General features: G+C 50.3%; 9 protein-coding genes across 9 annotated transcripts; 4 read left to right on the top strand and 5 right to left on the bottom strand.

The window, feature by feature from the left end:
- Positions 1 to 161: 161 nt before the first annotated feature.
- On the top strand, positions 162 to 1,955 carry N7519_004511 (RNA methyltransferase, TrmH family; the record flags this gene model as incomplete). The annotated part of the gene is made up of 1 exon (XM_057291287.1): positions 162 to 1,955. The coding sequence occupies one exon, from the start codon at positions 162 to 164 to the stop codon at positions 1,953 to 1,955; it is 1,794 nt and encodes a 597-aa protein (XP_057152489.1).
- Positions 1,956 to 2,154: 199 nt separating this feature from the next.
- N7519_004510 (uncharacterized protein) lies at positions 2,155 to 2,795 on the bottom strand (the record flags this gene model as incomplete). The annotated part of the gene is made up of 2 exons (XM_057291286.1): positions 2,155 to 2,570; positions 2,675 to 2,795. The coding sequence occupies 2 exons, from the start codon at positions 2,793 to 2,795 to the stop codon at positions 2,155 to 2,157; spliced, it is 537 nt and encodes a 178-aa protein (XP_057152488.1).
- A 1,378-nt stretch (positions 2,796 to 4,173) lies between these two features.
- N7519_004509 (NAD(P)-dependent alcohol dehydrogenase) lies at positions 4,174 to 5,536 on the top strand (the record flags this gene model as incomplete). Its single annotated transcript, XM_057291285.1, has 4 exons — positions 4,174 to 4,317; positions 4,389 to 5,258; positions 5,326 to 5,442; positions 5,501 to 5,536. 4 exons carry the CDS (start codon positions 4,174 to 4,176, stop codon positions 5,534 to 5,536), a joined length of 1,167 nt encoding a protein of 388 aa, XP_057152487.1.
- A 188-nt stretch (positions 5,537 to 5,724) lies between these two features.
- N7519_004508 (pepsin-like aspartic protease) lies at positions 5,725 to 7,134 on the bottom strand (the record flags this gene model as incomplete). Its single annotated transcript, XM_057291284.1, is given in 4 exon segments — positions 5,725 to 5,811; positions 5,868 to 5,996; positions 6,008 to 6,739; positions 6,793 to 7,134. 4 exon segments carry the CDS (start codon positions 7,132 to 7,134, stop codon positions 5,725 to 5,727), a joined length of 1,290 nt encoding a protein of 429 aa, XP_057152486.1.
- Positions 7,135 to 7,596: 462 nt separating this feature from the next.
- On the bottom strand, positions 7,597 to 11,210 carry N7519_004507 (uncharacterized protein; the record flags this gene model as incomplete). Its single annotated transcript, XM_057291283.1, has 5 exons — positions 7,597 to 7,704; positions 7,773 to 10,697; positions 10,757 to 10,897; positions 10,963 to 10,989; positions 11,100 to 11,210. The coding sequence occupies 5 exons, from the start codon at positions 11,208 to 11,210 to the stop codon at positions 7,597 to 7,599; spliced, it is 3,312 nt and encodes a 1,103-aa protein (XP_057152485.1).
- A 662-nt stretch (positions 11,211 to 11,872) lies between these two features.
- On the top strand, positions 11,873 to 12,663 carry N7519_004506 (uncharacterized protein; the record flags this gene model as incomplete). The annotated part of the gene is made up of 2 exons (XM_057291282.1): positions 11,873 to 12,248; positions 12,269 to 12,663. 2 exons carry the CDS (start codon positions 11,873 to 11,875, stop codon positions 12,661 to 12,663), a joined length of 771 nt encoding a protein of 256 aa, XP_057152484.1.
- A 422-nt stretch (positions 12,664 to 13,085) lies between these two features.
- On the bottom strand, positions 13,086 to 13,420 carry N7519_004505 (uncharacterized protein; the record flags this gene model as incomplete). The annotated part of the gene is made up of 2 exons (XM_057291281.1): positions 13,086 to 13,267; positions 13,342 to 13,420. 2 exons carry the CDS (start codon positions 13,418 to 13,420, stop codon positions 13,086 to 13,088), a joined length of 261 nt encoding a protein of 86 aa, XP_057152483.1.
- Positions 13,421 to 13,605: 185 nt separating this feature from the next.
- On the top strand, positions 13,606 to 15,607 carry N7519_004504 (putative AP-3 adaptor complex subunit mu; the record flags this gene model as incomplete). The annotated part of the gene is made up of 4 exons (XM_057291280.1): positions 13,606 to 13,649; positions 13,702 to 14,121; positions 14,190 to 15,342; positions 15,416 to 15,607. 4 exons carry the CDS (start codon positions 13,606 to 13,608, stop codon positions 15,605 to 15,607), a joined length of 1,809 nt encoding a protein of 602 aa, XP_057152482.1.
- Positions 15,608 to 16,201: 594 nt separating this feature from the next.
- Positions 16,202 to 18,452, bottom strand: N7519_004503 (hexadecenal dehydrogenase; the record flags this gene model as incomplete). Its single annotated transcript, XM_057291279.1, has 5 exons — positions 16,202 to 16,251; positions 16,728 to 17,087; positions 17,162 to 17,961; positions 18,030 to 18,260; positions 18,313 to 18,452. 5 exons carry the CDS (start codon positions 18,450 to 18,452, stop codon positions 16,202 to 16,204), a joined length of 1,581 nt encoding a protein of 526 aa, XP_057152481.1.
- Positions 18,453 to 18,987: the final 535 nt, after the last annotated feature.

The following is an 18,987-nucleotide window of genomic DNA, read 5'->3' as shown; positions in this document are numbered from 1 at the left end:
AGAAGCCTCAATGCATACACGACTTCAGACCGCGGCGTGTTGCGCGTTGGACCGATAAGCCGATAAGCACGGGACCGGGCAGAGACCTATAGCGCAAATCGATATCGAAGTTCTCTGTGGATAGAGAACGGGAGGACTTACGAAGACCGGAACTTCGCACAATGCTCAGTACTATCTCAAGAAAGGGACTGGGTGGTCTTTCGAGAGTGATCAGTTCCTCGCATTCTACGGGCTTGGCGATTCGACATGCATCATTAAACTCAGCAATTGGGGAGGGGATCCGCCGAGATAATCGTCGCGGCAACAGTTTGCCTAAACGCGAAGGACAATACGAGGGGCAATACGGAGCACGACAATACGAGAGATCAAGTACATCTGGTTTCAATGACCGTCAAACAAACGGAGCACGACAGTACGGAAAGCAAAAATACGATAGATCAGATCAATCCCACTTCAGTGACCGTCGGACATATGGAGCGCGACAGCATGGAGACCAGAAGCCCCAGAGATCAGGATTGAAATCCACTGTTAATCGAAACTACGGCCAGGGTGAGCGAGAATACGGAGCGAAGAAGACCTGGCCATCAGACGGTGCAGGTCGTAAAGACTATGATCGCCGACAATCACCATGGAACGACAACTTCAAATCCACACGACCAAGCCAAAAGGAAGAAAAGTTTGAATTCGACGAGGATGAGTTCATCCGCTCTGGGGATTTCCGAGGACTCCCTCGTGAGCATCAATCACGGTTCCAATCACGGTTCCAATCGCGAACACAAGACGGTCCATTCGCACAGTCGGGACGGGGAAGGCCTGCAATGGATGAACCGCGGGAGAAGGAGCCAGCAAGACCTAGAGCTCACAGGGTCACGCACAGCATGCCAGAGCGTGTGAAGGACAACGTCAAAGTGCCCGATACAATCCCCTACACTACACCGGCATCTGAGTTCATTTACGGGACCAGTGCCGTGGAGGCGGCGCTACGCTGCAGTCGGCGTCAACTATACAAGCTGTATATTTATCAGAGCACGGAGGAGGAGCTAAGCGCAGCAAAGGTTACAATCCGCAAACTGGCATTGTCAAAGAACGTTGCCGTAAAAATGGCATTTGCGGGATGGGATCGGCTTATGGATAAGATGAGTGCTGGGCGACCTCACAATGGATGCATTTTGGAGGCATCCCCTTTGCCAAAATTGCCGGTGCGCGGCCTGCAGGCTGTCCCATCTATATCCGAGGAGTATTTCCGGACGGAGCTTGCGCCACAAACCCGGGAAGAAGCTGCGGTAAATGGCACCGATGATCGTATCCAGATCCATCATCCTTCCCCTCCCCCGCATGAAACTGAACAACGCCATCGATATCCCATTGTTCTGCTATTGGACGGAGTGGTCGATACCGGTAATATGGGTGCCATCATCCGCTCATCCTATTTCCTGGGTGTTGATGCAATTGTTCTAGCTGGGCGCAACTCCGCACCATTGTCTCCTATCACGATCAAATCTTCTGCTGGTGCAGCAGAGAATATGCCTGTTCTTCACGTGAAAAATGAAGTTGATTTCATTCAGCGATCCCAACAGAACGGGTGGCGGTTCTATGCTGCAGATGCACCACTTCCTGGGTCCGTGCACTTGGATCACATGCCAGCCGACGGTGATCAAAGCGGGGCCAAATTGCCCATCACTACTGCGCCCAGTGTGATAATGATGGGCAGTGAGGCTACCGGATTGAGCTCGCATATCAAGTCGCATGCAAACGCAATCATCAGTATTCCAGGTGCACGTCAAAGTTCCATTCTGGGCGTTGAATCGGATCCTGCCCGCATCGATAGTCTGAATGTGAGTGTCGCCGCCGCGCTACTGATGGAGAAGTTCCTGCGAACCCCAATTACTGTGGGTGAGATCGTTAAGAAAGAAAAGAACGTGGAAAAGAACATGGGAAAGGAGAAAATGTGGTAAAATGACTGTAATATATATGTATTCTAGCATCTACACTGCATATTTGTACAATAGCACATAATTGGAGTCTCTGGTTTGAATTTCTTGACTGTTCTGAATTAGGGTTAACCATGCACCTTGAAGAATCTCCTTTTTGAGACCGCCTATGTGCATGATCTCTTTTCTTTTCACTTTCTGCTCACTGGTCTATTCTTCAGATTTATCTTTCCATGTTCCAAACGAAAAAGGAATGGTATGGACACACTCCGTATAAGGTCTCAAAACACTTCTGTCGTTTCCGCTCATCAATCATCAAGTGGTAGACAAAACGCCGAGTGACGACACACTTATTCCCATCGCGCTTCAGACATTCTGATTCAAGACGGGATCCTCTCACTAATGCCCCAGCCGGCTGAGGAGCAACAGTCTCGTCGGTCGGAGCGTCCACATTGGTGCAAGCAGACCAATGATCTATCCATGAGCCAATGTCCTCCATGAGCGACTCCATTTCTTTCGTGCGCAATGTACAGATGGTCGTCCAGTCCATTCGTCCAGCAGATGGCGACGAAGAATCAACACCGAATCGAGTATGCGAGATAAAATTTCTAGACTGCCATGCTTGCCTATCCTCGGATCCTACACTGTGTTATGCCGGTTGATTCACGATCAAATCGCTCTATACAGTATGGCTGTCAGGAGAGGACAGCATGTCGTGAATTTGTTGGTTTGCTTGTAGACACGAAAATGCCGGATCACATTGGCTCTTCCATCTGCCAGAAGGTGAGTATTGAAGGCCCGTAGAACAGGCACAGGGTGATCATTCTCACCACTAAGAGGTTGGTAAAGGTCCTTTTTCACCATGTTGGCAGTGGCTGTACTCTGAGCCGATCTCCTCAGTTGGGTAACACTCAGAAAGACAAGTAATTTGATTCTCAATCTTCGCTCAGTATAACTGCATTAAACGGAGAATAAGAACTTACTCTTGGTTTAGGCCATGGTCATACCCATCGAGTCTTATCTTTCGATGTTCACACTATAGTGGTTGGAGAGCCGTTGGCTGGTGAGAGATTGCTAAGAAGGGCAGAAGGGCTGGAAGGCACGTAGATGGAAGGCATATTAGGTATAACCTTAGAAAGATCTCATCTGGTCTTCTTCATTTCCCTCCGAATCAATTTCAAGAGAATATTATTAATGCTCTCACAATATCCCCTAATCTTTATCGCTCCTTCGCTTTGTATCCTTCCGTCTATACCACACCCAAACAGGGCCAGAAAGACATCAAACCAAGAGCTCAAGGTGAACTGAAAGTGCCTTGGATTCGCGAGCACCGGATAGGCAAGGCCTCATTTGAAGAGACTCGCCAACCAAACCGATACAGACTGGTAAACAACCAGCCGCATATGATTCGCTATCTCCCACACCTAAAATTTAACGCCATGACCCGCGATATGATCTCCCAAGCCCAAAGCTCCTAAAGGTCCATGTACTGTCGTCCATTTTCCATCCGGAGGGAGCATCCATAAATATCGACAAAGCTTTCTGAGATCTTTTGGCCTCTATGGCCTGCTTCCTATCGGGGGGTATATATATCCTGCTTTGTTCTCTCGTATTGGTCCGTTATGCTAATGAAATATATGTCCAGCTTTTTGGCCCATGAGGCAAGACTCAGTGACCCTCAAAGGGCACTAACAGACCATTTTGCCAAACAAATTGGCGAAATGCAGAAGGCCGAGAAGGCAAAGAAGAAGATGGAGGAGAAGAAGAGCCGTTGGTGACAATTTTGGCTGCAGCTATTTTTCGGTGACACACCCCAGAAGCAATTGTGGGAAGTGTAGGAACCCGGATGCCATCCAAAGGGCCCTATTCTCTAAAGTCGGTTGATGATGGAGCTTCCTGCTTATACTGGGTTTCCTTGGGAAGAGTCGAAATTGATACGGTGTGGGATCTTGAGTTTTCAAAGCAAATACATCAAATATCCAGCTTACTAAGTCTGCGCCTAGACTAGATGAGATACTTAGGTAATAATCAAGCAAAATCGGAGAATATATGTATTTCCCATCAAGAAAAAGGAGACCTTGAGATATACCGAAACTCGCGGCCGAAGTTTTGTGGGGAAACAAAGGGGGCTGCGGGGGAAGTTCCTTAAGAACGTCCCCCTTCAACCCTAGAAGATATGTTTCTATCTTTTATGGACAGATACATATACCTCACTCTATAGGAAGATCCTTATATTTTCATCATGATCCCAGAAAAACAGATCCCAACCACCGCATTCGTGGTTGAGAAACCAGGAGCGCCTTTTGTCCTTCAAGATATAATTCTTGATGAAGTCCGGGCAAATGAAGTCTTAGTTGAAATGAAGTATACTGGCCTTTGCCACACAGTACGTATCCTCCATTCCGCAATGAATTTCATCAAACAACCAATGAACGAAACTAACAAAATAATCCTTAGGACATCGTCGTCCAACAAGGCGCAATCCCAGTCGGTGATTATCCCGCCGTACTAGGCCACGAAGGCGCCGGAATAGTCCGTCGCGTCGGCAGCGCCGTCAAAGACAACTCCCTCCAAGAGGGCGACCTTGTCTTCCTAAGCTTCAGCTCCTGCCACCAAGAATCCTGCAGCCCCTGCAGCAAAGGCCGAAACGGATTCTGCGACCAGATGACATCCATTAACTTCGCCGGGGCTCGGGGTCTCACCGCTGCCGAGTCACCCATCTCTTTCCCCGGCGGAAGCCCAATCCGAGGCCAGTTCTTCGGCCAGTCCTCCATGAGTAAGCTGGCTGTGGTTGACGAGCGGTCGGTCGTCAAGTCCCCTCCCGGATCTGGAGTCACGGTCGAGGACATGGCGGTCCTTGCTCCTCTTGGCTGTGGATATCTCACTGGTGCTGGTACCGTCTTTAATGTGCTCAAGCCTACACCGAAGAATCGCTTTGCTGTTATTGGTATGGGTGCTGTTGGGGTGGCGGCTATGTTGGCTGCCCGGTCTCAGGGAGTCGAAACTGTTATCGCGGTTGATATTGTTGATGCGAAGCTCGAGCTGGCGAAGTCTCTTGGTGCATCGCATACGTTGAATACGAAGAGTGTATCGGATCTTGCGCAGGGGTTATTGGATATATTCCCGGATGGCGTGGACTGTATCCTCGACACGACGGGTGTAGTTCCTTTGCTCGAGGCTGCAGTCAAAGCTTTGGGTCATGAAGGTACCCTAGCTATTGTGGGTGTTGCTCGTGCTGGCTCGTCTCTCAATATCGATCCTTTGAAACTCATGATGGGTTGTCAGCGTGTTGTTGGTGTTATTGAGGGCTGTGCGAATCCCGCTGTGGTAAGTTTGCTTTTTGAAAATAACCTTGGAAAATCACTTGAGCCATGACTAACTGTTCCTCTTCCAGATTGTTCCACAACTGATTGATCTATACAAACAAGGGAAATTCCCGGTCGATAAGCTTGCTAAAATCTATGCCCCGAGCGACTTTGAGCAAGCCATGGCAGATTTGCACTCTGGAAGTGTAAGTGTTCCAAAATCAATGTTTTCACGAGACAAGCTAACAAATGTACTCCCTACAGGTTATCAAGCCCGTCATCCAATGGGCAGACCTGTGATACTATGATTTGGGTATGCATATAAAGGCGCTTTTCACTTGGTGGTGGGATTGTTTCTATTGGTGGATCGTAGCATGCTTCTCTTCCTGTTCATATAGCGGCAAGTGTATTATGTAGTAAATGAACATCTGGAATGCCCGGGTGTACATCAAGCAAGTTCCGCGACCCCATTTACATGATGCATATGCCTAGCCGGACTCAGAAGGCACAGAGAGATTCTGATGAAGCTCCTTTCGCTGCACAGCACCAAAGCGAAGATTGCCCACATCGAAGACCTAATCACCGGATTAGTTTGTACGTCTGTGGACTCTTAAAAAGGCATATCACTCACTGCATAGATAGCCTTCAGGAAGGTATCACCTAGAATATCCATAGTCATAGTACCACGACTTTGGATACCTCCATAGACATAACCAGACCCAGCCTCAGCAAATCCAAGATCTTCCTTCTGCACAACAAACTGCTTCTCACCAACAGCAAAAGATACAACAGGCAACTTATCAGCCGGTGTATTGGATGGAAAGATCCATCCCTGGCTGGCATTATCATACTTTGCCCCGGGATAGCATCATAAATGGCCTGACAAGTTTCATCATCCACCAGCGCCAAAGTAGTCCCCGTATCAGCAATAGCCCTGTTTCCAGCCCTAGCAACCGACTTTCCATTCACCGTCGCCGAGGCAGAATCGAACATCCAAAACCCCTGACTGTTATCAACAGGCGTGTAGTAGATCTCAGCCTCAGCGGCCTTCACCGTGTCCTGATCAATGTAACCAAACGTATAGAACGACTCGCCCTTATCCGGCTCATCAGTGTCTCTCCAGGACCCCAACTTCGCCGTGAAGAGCTCAGCCGACTGCGGGATGTCAGCCTGCGAGATCATATTCTCCACAGGCGTGCTTACAGCCTCGGGCTTGACGGTATTGATATTACTGAACGCAAGTCCCAGCAGTCCATCCCCAGCACCTTGCGCGAATTGCTCGGACAAGATATCAGCGATCTCAACAGCTTGGCCTTTGACGACTAGACCGCCGATATTGACATTATCGTTGCCGACCGTGCCAGAGGCAAAAGAGCCATCGCCGTACTTAATCTGCCACGTCGAGTCGTCTTTTTCTTTGAATGTGCTCGATTTGCTCGGATCGAAGACTGTGTGGTTCTTGTTCGCCGCCAGAATCTTAGACGATAGCTCCGTGGACCAGACCTAGTCACTCTTAGTAGCTTTCACATCATAGCCCAAAAAAAGTATCTTCTTACCCACAGATCCGCAGATCCAGTATCGAAGTCCAAACTGAGCGTCTGTGCAGGCGTGCCAATGCCAATTTCGGCAAGATACATCGAGTCATTCTGCACGTCGTGGGCACCCACTTGTCCGACCTCATCGCTAACAGCGTCCTTTTTCTGTAACACCTGCTGCAACCGAGCTCGGCCTCCCACGGGCTTATTGGTGAACTGTCGTCCTGTTTGTACCATTCTCGTGCCGAGGAAATACGGACCGTCCTTGGTCGGTGTGAAGCGATACTTGCGCATGGCATACAAGTATGACTTCGTGCCGGACTTTTGGTAGTGTGGGTTTGCGAGGAGCTTGATTCTAGTCATGGTGGGGTGTTTAGATGGTGTTGATTCGAGATTTTTGAGGATGGATGGCTGGGATCTGGGGAGATCCCTGAGTATTTATGCTGCAATATTATAGGTGTTTGAAACAAACGTCGTCATGGTTTTTAAGTATTGCGATGCCTAGCGAAGTCATTTGATGGAGGCGAAATCTTAGAAACCTGAATTCCGTCATTACAGACAACTTGGGATTAGTGTTGTTTCAGCAGTGTGATGGAGGTGGTATTCGATCTGCACGGTGAAGCGGACTCCGGTCAGGGGAATCTCTGAACAGGAAATATACAGGGATTGCACGATAAGCCTTTAGAAGTAAAACAAGTAACTCTATTTCAATTACAAAAGTACATTAAAACATCCGCGCCGATCACAAACCCGTCCTTAATACCCGAATCACCAATAACCTTAGCAAACTAGGGAACGTACACACTCGTGGACCCTCAATCCACATTACCTCTTGCGACTCTTAGACTTAGTCGCTGCAGTACTAGGAGCTCGGGAGCTTGCGGCAGAGGCAGTCTTGCTACCACCCTTGGTGGTCTTACCCTGTTTGGCCGGCTGTAAAAAAAAAAATCAAGTTAGATCCGAATCCGAAGTAATAAAGTAATCGATCAGATAAAACTTACAGCAGCTCCGTTCTTAGCCTTCTTCTTGGCAGGAGGCGCTTCTTCCATCTCTTCCTCCTCGTCACGATCACGACCGCGGCCTTTGCCTTCGCTGGGCTCGAATTCCTTCGCCACGGTGTTCAGCAGGGTAGTGCAGCGGCGACCAATTTCCACCGGCGTACGACTGAGCATGAAGAAATCGAATCGGAACAGAGGCGAATCACGAATCTCTTCACGGATGTTCTCATACAAATCCTCACCCTCGACGCCATACTTGTCCAGCATGATTAACAAGAATCGGTCCTCATCCTCGGTGTAAACCTTTTTGTTGGTGGTGGACACGGTGTAGTTGATCTTGAGCTGCTGAAGCGGCACGCGGTACATCTCCAACTTCTTGCGAAGCATCTTCCGCTGGTGATCTATCTTCCGTACCTTCTCTTCACCCTGGTCAATAACTCGGAGGTACTTAGGGTAGTCCTGAATCTCGGTGTATCGGCGCCAGAAGACTTCGGCATATTCCTTAATCTCATCGGGTTCCTTGCTGTCCACCTCAGTGGCAATACCCTTGTAGTCGGTGCGGCCAAACTTGGCAGACCCATTGATAAATTGCTGGAAATCACGTCGGTTCCAGGTTCCAAAGCCTTCTTCTGACATGCGAGCTTTCTCGGCTTGCTCCTCCTCAGTAAGCGGGACAGCGTTGTCAATCTCCTGTTGTTCAAGATCCCGCTCAGCCTCTCGCTCACTGAGCTCCTCTTCGGGGCCTTCAGGTAATTGAGCCTTGTAGCCGATTTCCTTGTGGAAATAGGCCGTCTCCTTCTCTTGGAGCTCATGGAGACCAGGAGGGAAGAATTGCCAGTCGTGGACGGTGATTTGTTTAGGGGCACGTGGGACCTTGGGCTTTGTATCGGCGGTTCGGCCTCCAGTGGCCAAGGCTTGGCGGTAGTATTTGTCAATGGAATAGAATTGCTCTTTGCGCTCACGCTTGGCTGGGTTGATCCAGCTGATGCCAATATCCTTCTTCCGCTCGGTGAAGTCTTTACCGTTCCATTCATATGCACTCTCGGAGGAGAACTTCTGCAAGTCATCAATGCCGAGCGCCTCGTACTTCTTGTTGAGCTCTGCAGTTCGTTCTTCACCTTTACGCAGGATAGTCTCGATATCCTCATCTTCGGCCATTTCGGTTGCATCCGTGCCCTTGGTGAAGACGTCGGCAGCACCGTGCTGAATCATGCCAAGGAGGTCTTCTTTCGAAGATGCTTTGCTGGCCTGTTGTCCGGAACGACCTTGTTGAATGACAAGCTGATCCAGGCGTAGTTTCTGGGCTGCTCGCTCCAGAACCTTCTCTTCAATGGCCTTCTCTGTGATGAATCGGAAAACTTTGACCTGCTTGGTTTGACCAATGCGGTGGGCTCGATCCATGGCCTGCAGATCAGCTTGCGGGTTCCAGTCACTATCGAAGAGAACGACGATATCGGCTGAGGTTAAGTTGATACCCAGGCCACCCGCCCTGGTGGTAAGAAGGAAAACGAATTTGTCGGATCCGGGTTTGTTGTAGTCATCAATGGCAGCAATGCGATCCTCATGTGCCGTAGTACCATCGATACGGCAGTAGTTGTAGTCTCGGAAACAACAGTAGTCTTCCAAAATATCCAGTACACGGCTCATTTGAGAGAAGATGAGCACACGACTACCATCCGCTTGCATGCGCTTCAGAAGTTTGTCCAGAATGACCATCTTTCCGGAGTTGAAAACAAGATGTTCGTCGGTCGTATACGGAGGACCTGGTTCAGCTCCCTCGAACAGGTAGGGATGGTTGCAACACTTCCGCAGTTGCATGACAATGTTCAACAAGCGGGTTTTGGACTCGCGCTTCCCAGCGGCGCCGTTGACAGCGTCAATATCTTTCTCCAGAATTTTCTGGTACCACCTCCGTTGCATTTCAGACATTGGGACATAGAGGTTTAGCTCTTTCTTCGGCAGCAAACTCTTCTCGACATCACTCTTCACACGTCGAAGCAAGAAAGGGCGGAGAACACGGTGGAGTTGCTGTACCACAGCGTCTTGGTCTGACTCTTGATTTGAGAACCATTGGTCAAATGCTTCCGAATCGCCGAAGACATCTGGGAGAAGGAAGTTGAGCAAAGCCCACAGTTCATGCAAATTGTTCTGTAGCGGAGTGCCAGTAATCAACAACCGATTGCGGGAGTTGAAAAGACGGATAATCTGCGACAATGACGATTCTTCGTTTTTGATCCGATGGGCCTCATCAATGATAATGTATTCCCAGGCAAACTTCTTCAGGTGCGACTTCTCGCGGAGGATCATTTCATAACTGGTGATGCAAACATCAAACTCCTCCTCGACTAAGCGCTCGTTAATCAATTGCTGTCGTTCTTCTTTGTTGCCTTGGAGCACCAGGACGTCGATGTCAGGGGTCCACTTTGCGAACTCTCGCTTCCAGTTGTCCAGGGTTGACTTCGGCACGACGACCAAATGAGGCCCGTTGATATCGCGGATGTAACGTAGATAGCCTAGGAACGAGATCGTCTGCAGGGTCTTGCCGAGACCCATCTCATCGGCCAGGATACCTGAGATACCGTTCTCATGTAGCGAAACGAGCCAGTTCAAGCCTGCAACCTGGTAATCACGCAGCTCACCGTGGATAAATGCTGGTGACTCTCGGAAGATGGTGGTGCTATCGCCGCCTTGCTTTTCATCTTGGAGCAGCTCTGCGTCTTCTTCTTGTTCGGTCCTGCGGCGCCGCTCACCACCAGCACCCCCGGAGCGCTTAGAGCCCTTGCGGGCCTTTTCATCCGCCTCTGCATTTTGTCGGTCAATTTCCGCCATAATCTCCTTGATCCGAGGGTTTGGGTTCGTATCGATGAAGTGGCGAAACAGGTCAGTGAGACCAAGAAGGTATCGGAATCGGCGAATCGAGTCATCCTCCTGCAAAACATCATGTATCAGCAAAGGGATCATCAGCAATCTTATTCTATCGCCCATACCTTCGTATTATCGAGGCGGCCATGCTTCTTGCCTAGGATGCTTTTTCTGAGGTGGTTGGCCTCAGATCTGCGCCTACGTCCATCAGCCGCCGCGTCGCCCGCAACGCTGCTTTCAGTGGTGTTGGGATTTGTGTCAGAGTCCTGTTGAGATAATTAGCAACTTTCCTTCCCTAACACACAGTGTTGTAGACGAAGGGTGTCTTTACCGTGTAATCTGGGGTGTCTGGGCGGCTCTGGATTGCGAAAGAAATATTAGCATGAGCTTGGAACAAAAAGTGCAGAGATACATATGGGATGTCATGCCAGAAGTTTGTTCTAGACAAGTAGGAACAATCTCACATACCATTTGCGCGTCGGCACTATCCACGGGCACCGAAGGGACCATGTCGTCATTTGTATCAGTCATGGGAGTATCAGCCTGCGAGACCGGATCAGACGCGAGGGCAGGAGCCATGATTTATCTTTGGTGCACAGAGTGCAGGTGCGCTGGCTGTTTAAACACGTCTTTGAGCGTGCAACAAAGAATATCGGAAGCTCGCGATTAGTCGGATTGCGTAGTGCAGGAAGAACCAGCTAGGGTTGGAGTCGTGAGGAAGTGACGATTGTCCAAATATAGTCCAGGGTAGTCTAAAATTTGAAGCAACTCATCAATGGGGGTCCCATATAATGAATGCTATTGAACAATTCTAGACCAGGATTATTGAAGGTATTCAAAGCGCGTCGATGGCAAATCAAGATACCGCCTTTCGGTAGGGCCTGCGGTATGGAATATTGTTATTCCGTCGGAAAGTGGGCTTCTCGTTACCGGGCCAGGGCGGTCATCTGCAACAACCTTGAAATTGAAAGTTCCTCCGTTGACACATCTTGCTTATTGTTGCACAGCTGGGTGAACAACTACCTCTATATCTCTGATTCTAGCTGTGCTGGCTCTTGCCTTCTTCTTGCTACAGTCTCTCCCATTCCAACTTCCCTCTTGCACCACCTCCAAGCTCTTTGGTATCGCCATTTGGCCACCGACGAACGACGCACGGCGCACGGCATACGGCATAGTTCTCAACGCAAACACTTTCGTCCTCAAAACCATTGCCCAACAGGGCCCTGACATCTTTTCCTGCCATGGACTCCATGAGGTCCCTCAACACCTCTCTTCCGAGCTCGACACCCCGCCCGCAACCTCCGGAGCAACTCCTCCAGCAATTCAAGGCGGCAGCTCTATCTGTCACAAACCTGTACAAGAATGCAGTATGTGAACAAGCCCAGGCAAGGTCGTTAGGATACCAGGATGCGATAGAGGATCTGCTCCACTTCCTTGACCGTGAGAACCTCGGTCTCGGGGACGGAGAGGGGTGGAAGGTTCGGCAGTGGGCAACTGAAAAATGTGATGGAACTGGGTCACAAAGTAGCGATGAAGACGCAGAGATCGACAAGCGTGACCGAAGTGCTACTCCAGCTACTACTCGCAAAGAAAAACCTACACCTGAACCGATTGCTCGTCAACCCCCCCCACTTCAGCGCCCGTACCTGCATCCAAGCCAGAATCGATCACTCCTCCCACGCAACTCCAAGAAACACCTTCTTTCGCCACACCTGCCGTCTTCACATTCTCTGCTGGTCCTACATACCCTCAGTGTCAAGAGCTCGACATGGATGTGCCGTCGTCAGACAACTCATCTGCAACCATGCAGGACGGGGCTCCTGTGAGCGTCTCAGTGATGCCTCGGAACAGTCGACCACACCATCGTCACAACAACCACCCACGATCAAATGCGCGCCCTTCGCCACGGGAGTCTCCCGCTAGTATTGGGTCCAAGAGGAAATTCACTTTCCCTGATTTCTTCGATCTGTCAGGTCTTAACAACGGACGAGATGCGTCAGGAGGTGGTGGGAAACGAGGCCGCTTTACCTAGGGCGCGACCTAGACGAAGCAGTATATGATGACGAAGTGACGACCATTCCCTTCTGATTGTCACACAGTGGCTGGTTGAGATTTCGGGTATGAAGGTGCTTTTCGGGTGCATAACAAGGAAGGGGGCATTTTGCATATGGTTTCGTTTTGTTCTTCTCTTCCTTGGCTTTCTTTGATGTCTTCTTGTCTCTTTTTTTTTATTTTTCCCCCCTCACCCTCGTGATATAGCATATAGACGGATATGCCTGTGGTGATACCCGATACCCGGAGTGGCAATTATCATTGGCTTGCGACTAAATAACAATCAATATCTTACAAAGCTTCCAACCTGCACTTCGCTATCAACCTTGGAAACAACCAGCTTGCACAACCCTCGCTTCCGACACATCCCGTATGCTCTAGTATGTGTTTAATATACAATGCTCAGTTAAACGCCCGCCACAGCCCCATTCCCACTAATGTCGCAGAGATCGAGGCAATCCCCAACTTGCGCGAGCCCATCTTGTATTTTGTGGGACCTTGCATGATAGCCTTCTCTTGTTTCCGGAGATTGGTCATTCCGGTGTAGTAGCTGTAGACTCCGAGGCCAATAAAAGCAGCAGATCCTATTGCAGGATGTCAGCACATCAAATGCTAGTAAAGTACAAGCCCAGATCACAGGGCCAAAAATAAAGCATACCAGTTACTCTGCAGGACAAACAGTCGTCGTACTTATCCTCGGCCAGAGCCTGCTTGGCGTTTTTCGGCTGGGTATCCATAGCGCTCTTATCAGAGGGGACGAATGTGTATAGAGGGTATTTCGATAATGTTCAGAACAAGAACCGTATGGGTTGATGTCTGTCTGTCTCCAAAAAGTTATCGGAAGGCGGGAATCGGCGGCAAAACAAGAGAGCTATGCGATCTACGCCGAGCAGAGTAATCTCATCATCAGACAACTGTCACCATGAGCGGCGAGATTGATGCCGTCTACATATATGACGAGCAAAAGTGGGATATTCCGCACCCGCCTTGCAAGATCACACTAACCCGTCCTCCCTAGCGCCCCTCTCGTCGAACATGTATATCGATCCCGCCCGCCTTCGGCCTCCGCCATCCTGCCCCTCTACCTTGCCCATGCCGAGCCACGCCCTTCCTTACTGTACATTCCTAGCGCTTCACCGCCGGTGACGGTATTCTCGACGGTTGAGTCGAATCTGTTGTTTCTTGCAATAAGCGAAGTCGACACGGAGCCCCTTCTAGCACTCGAGTTCCTGCACCGCGTGATCGATGTGCTCGAGGACTTTGTTGGAGCACCGCTGCTTTCAACTAAGGTCCAGGCAAATTACAATGTTGTTGCGCAGCTTCTTAATGAAATGTGTGATGGCGGAACAGTATGCAATACCGAACCCAATGCATTGCAGGAGGTTGTTGAGGTTCCCGGGTGGATGGGGAAGCTGCTAGGTGGAATCGGAGTACCTGGGTGAGCAGCTCTAGCTCTTGACCTTGCAAGAGATATTACCTGGTATTAATGAGTTCATGTGGGTTTAGGACATCTACACCAGCTCTAGGATCTACCAATTCTCTCAAGCAATCTCTCGCTGCCGCCAGTGTATCACAAGGACCCGCCATTCCTTGGCGACGGCCCGGTGTACGACATACCTCTAATGAGCTATATGTCGACATCATTGAATCTCTATCTGTTACTATGGCTCCTTCAGGACGACTGCTCTCTGCATTAGTATCTGGGACCATTGCATTCACTGCGAAGATATCGGGAGTCCCGGACCTACTGCTATCGTTATCAGCACCCGGTGGGCAGCATGTGCTTGGCCGCAAGATCGAGCTACCAGTGTTTCACCCATGTGTCAGACTGGCGCGATGGAAGGAACGGCCGGGGGAGCTCAGCTTCATCCCCCCGGATGGGCGGTTTATCTTGGCTGGATATGAAGTGGATCTCCTTCCTATAGATCCCGACCTGGACGAGCCACCAAGCCATATGGAAAAGCTTTTCTTGCCTGCTATAGTGGATATCCGCAAATCACTCGGGCCGTCTGGATCCGAGTTTGAGGTTCGACTGACTTTGAACACAAATTTCCCGGGCCAAAGCTCATCCTCGCGGCCTGGAGCTACCCGAAGCGGATCCGGCGCATCAACGCCGTCTTTCCTAGGTGGGGGCGGAAGTGGAAGCTCCGGACCGGCACTTGAAGAGGTTGTCGTTAGCGTACCGATCTCAAAGTCCGTCCGCCATATCACGGACATGCAGGCCAGCCGTGGTGACGCTCAATTCCTCCCCGCAACCGGGCTACTAGAGTGGCGGATTCCCACTGGCAAGGATGCAGGAACATTGACTGGCACTGCCACACTGCGTTGCAGTGTCTCAGGCTATCCATCCGCTGACGATGACCTCGAAGACAGCGTCGGGGATGCCGACGAAGACGCCAATGCCAACCTCTTGCAAGGCTACTATGAGGCGCCTACCTCCTACAACGATGCAACGGGCAGTACATCAAAGAAAACCCGATCCTCCGACCCCTCCAAGCGCAAAAAGAAGAAGAAGAAGTCAACAAAAAAGACCTCCCGCTCCGCTGCCTTACAACCAGAAGACGCGGAAGAAGACCCCATTGCAGCTACCACCCCATCCCCAAATCGCTCCATACCCCAGACCCCCACACCCCCCTCCCCAATCACAATCACAATCCCAGTATAGCGCCCACCTCCCCGCATTCTTCGCTCCATTATCTACCTCCCGTCCCACGCGCCGAACAAAAGCCCAGGTCAATGCAAGCCTGATGCCCAACTCGGCGTCAGTATCGTTCTCCGTGCGAGGCTGGCTTCCCTCTGGTATCAAAGTGGACAGTCTCAACATCGACCAACGTCGCAGTCGCGGCTTAGGCGAAAGCGTCAAGCCCTACAAGGGTGTGAAGTACCTGTGCGTTAGTAATCGCGGCGTGGAACGGCGCTGCTAGAGCCCGATGTACTCGATTTAGTTTCCTTTTTCGGTCAGATGGACAGAGGCATTTGTCTGGGATAGCGCATTCGATAATCACTGCATTTGACAGCATGAATGATGATATGGATGTTGGATCTGTCTACTTCTAACGAGGGGGTTTACTTTGGTGTAATGCTGTAGACTTGCTTTTTGTACAGGGTCTTTCATGCTTCCTTTATTATGGGAGCTCCGGGGCTCCAATGCCAATCCATAATGTGGTGATGTCTACATATAGATAAACTACGCGCTTACAGGGTATAATACACCAAAATAACCAAAAATAAATGAATTGAAAATATACATGGCTCAAATATCAGAAATTATCAGAAACAAAAGCATACCTAATCCAAAAGGCAATTAAATCCAAAAATACATACTCACCTAAATGGCAAAATTATTTTACTATAAAAGATCCCAAAAACATGCGCACATGCTAATCCAAGCCGCGTCCAACTTCTCCAAGACGAGGAGTGATCAGCACCAAAGCAGCGGGGCCGACCCTAAGCGACTGCTTTGGATAAAATAGTGTCGATCAAAAAGGGTATCCAAGTTCAGGGGGAAGCGTTCACGTTCACAATTTCGAAGATCGGCGTTCAAGGACCTGCAGGACGATGTAGGCAACTATTACGGGTTAGACTGTAATTTCCAAAAGGTTTGATAGGTATGAGCTGCAGATTGAAGCAGACGTGAAAACGCAATAGAATGAAAGGTAAGATTCATTCATATTCGCAGATTATGAGCTTATCTTTTTTTTCTCGATTCCGGGGTATGACATGTTGAAAGGAAGGGGGTAAAATGGTGATAAAGTGTAAGGAATGGTAAAGAAGACATCCTCGGAGGGGGTAGAACAGAATTAAGGCGGTACATGAGGTTGGGGGTATATTGGATAGGCAGGGATTATGCGTTTCATCGTCTGGACCATATAAGAGCCACAGACGGGGATGGTATAGGGGCCTCGGAATTTAGTTCTCCTCATCCGAAGGAGAGAAGTCTCCAAGACCAGATTAAGCCACCCACGAGACAGATATGTGCAAGATGTGGGAAATATTCACAGAAATGGCGAAAAGATTGAGCAGGAAAATAAGAGGATCACTTACTGGCAGCAAGAGCAGTAGCTCTAGCAGCTCCAGCCTTCGCACTGCCTCCACCCAAGGTGAAGATGCAGCGCAGCCAGCCGCAGCTCAGCTTCTTGCCGTTGCGGTCAAAGTCTGGGCGCAGAGCACTGGCAGCATTGAACTTGCTGATCTTGCCGGCGTACGGCGGGTAGCGGATCGCCAGGATGGACTCCAGCCAGCTTGGGCTGGAGGTGATGGGGCGGCGGTGCACCCAGACGTCGAAGCTGGAGCGGCCGCGGTAGGCACCGTAGCCACTCTCGCCGACACCGCCGAAGGGCAGGGTTGGGATGTGCAGCGCGGCATCGTTGCAGGAAACGCCGCCGGAGCGGGTGCAAGACACAACTAGGAGAGAGGGTTAAAATAGCTGCCTTTACGGGGTATCAGATATAAGACAGGACAGGAAAAAAGAAGCTTACTCTTCTCGACATCGGCCTTGTTGCCGAAGGGGTAGAGACCCAGCGGCGTGCTCTGTACACCATTGGCCAGGCTGATGGCCTCATCGAGGTTCTCCACGGGCAAGATGGGGATGAAGGGACCGAAGCTCTCCTGCGAGCACAGGGAGTCATCAACCGAGTCGACCTGGACAACGGTCGGCTCGATGAACAGCTCCTTCTCATCCATAGTGCCACCCATAAGGATCTTGCCCTTAGTACTATCAAGCATGGACTTGAGACGGGCGAAGGAGGCCTCGTTGACGATGCGCGCGTAATCAGGCGAGCCCTTAGCACCCTGGGGGTAGAACTCCTTGTACGCGTTCTTGAATTCCTGCACGACCTCCGAAACGAGCGACTTGTCGACCAGCAGGTAGTTCTGCGAGGTGCAGACCTGGCCGGCGTTCAGGAGCTTACCCCAGAGCATGCGACGGGCGACAAGACGCGGGTTCGCATTCTTGGACACGATAGCTGGGTTGATACCGCCCAGCTCGAGTACGACGGGGGTCATATGCTGTGCAGCGGCCTTGGCGATGATGCGTCCGACGGTGGCGCCGCCAGTGAAGAAGATCTTGTCCCATCGTTCGGCAAGCAAGGCCTGTGTCTCGGGGATACCGCCTTGGATAATTGTGTAGCATGAGGGGTCGACACTGGCCTCGATGATCTTTTGCATAAGAGCCGCGCTGCGGGGAGCATTTTCGCTAGGCTTGATCACGACTGTGTTTCCGGCGGCGATGGCACCGATGGCGGGGCCGAGAGTCAGCTGGAAGGGGAAGTTAAAGGCACTAGAGGAGACAGAGCTTGTTAGCCTTCGGGGAATTTTATCAGGCGCATCGCGAAGGAGGAGACGTACCCAATGACCAGCACAGTACCGAGAGGATCCTTTCTGATTTTAGGGTTCATGAACTTGAAGGCGAGATCGATATCGGAGGCCTTCTCATCCTTGGCCCATTTGCGCAGGTTGCGCGTAGTGAACACAATGTCGTTCAGGAGCCATCCGCTCTCTCCGAGGTTGGTCTCGAACCGAGGCTTGTTCAGGTCCTGGGCGCAGGCCTCCATAATCGCCTCCTCATTGTCTTTGATGCTGGAGGAGTGTTAGTTAATTGACCGGAAAGACAAAAGAGGTCAATACTCACGCCCAGTACAGCTTGCGCAGCTGGACGAGGCGGAACTCCAGGTCGCGGGTCTTGTGCTCATAAAACGCCTTGCGGGCCGTGGAGACACGCGCAGGGATCTCGTCAAGCGACGTAGCTTTGAATTCAGGTAGGTCAACCATGATGAGAATAAATTAAGATAAGTTAACGAAAAGAGTGTAGAGGAAAAAGTGCGAGAGGTTCTGGGTATATAAGTGTGGGCACTCCCCGCTACCCATAGCGGCAGCATAATAGGATCTACAACATACAACGGCCATTCCCGCAGTAATTACATACGGTAATTTACTTTTTTGTAGTATGTACCTGCATCACTCTGATATAATTACTTTTGTACGGAGTACACAGTACTTAGTACTCCGCATTGTGCTCCTACCTACGTTGTATACGGAGTCCTCCGTACTATTTGTACTATTGTACCCCTATTCAAACGTTCGAGGCTCCGCACATGCTCCGAGCTCTCGGCCCATTCTGGTTTCGGTCTTTGCGCCGATGTGTTTCGCTTTGAGGATATGAATACATATATACCTACTAGTAGGTATATGTATGGATTCAGGCAGTAATACCTATTAATACCTATTACACCAATGCTACTACGACATATCAAAGTAACCGCGGCTTCACACGAACTGCCCCGCTCGAATACGATCGACACTGGTT

The sequence above is a fragment of the Penicillium mononematosum genome (genome assembly GCF_028829835.1).
Source record: "Penicillium mononematosum strain IBT 11891 chromosome Unknown utg000002l:1.0-8112719.0:1.0-8118358.0, whole genome shotgun sequence".
Lineage (NCBI taxonomy): Eukaryota > Fungi > Ascomycota > Eurotiomycetes > Eurotiales > Aspergillaceae > Penicillium > Penicillium mononematosum.
This window is presented reverse-complemented; position numbering and strand designations above follow the sequence as displayed.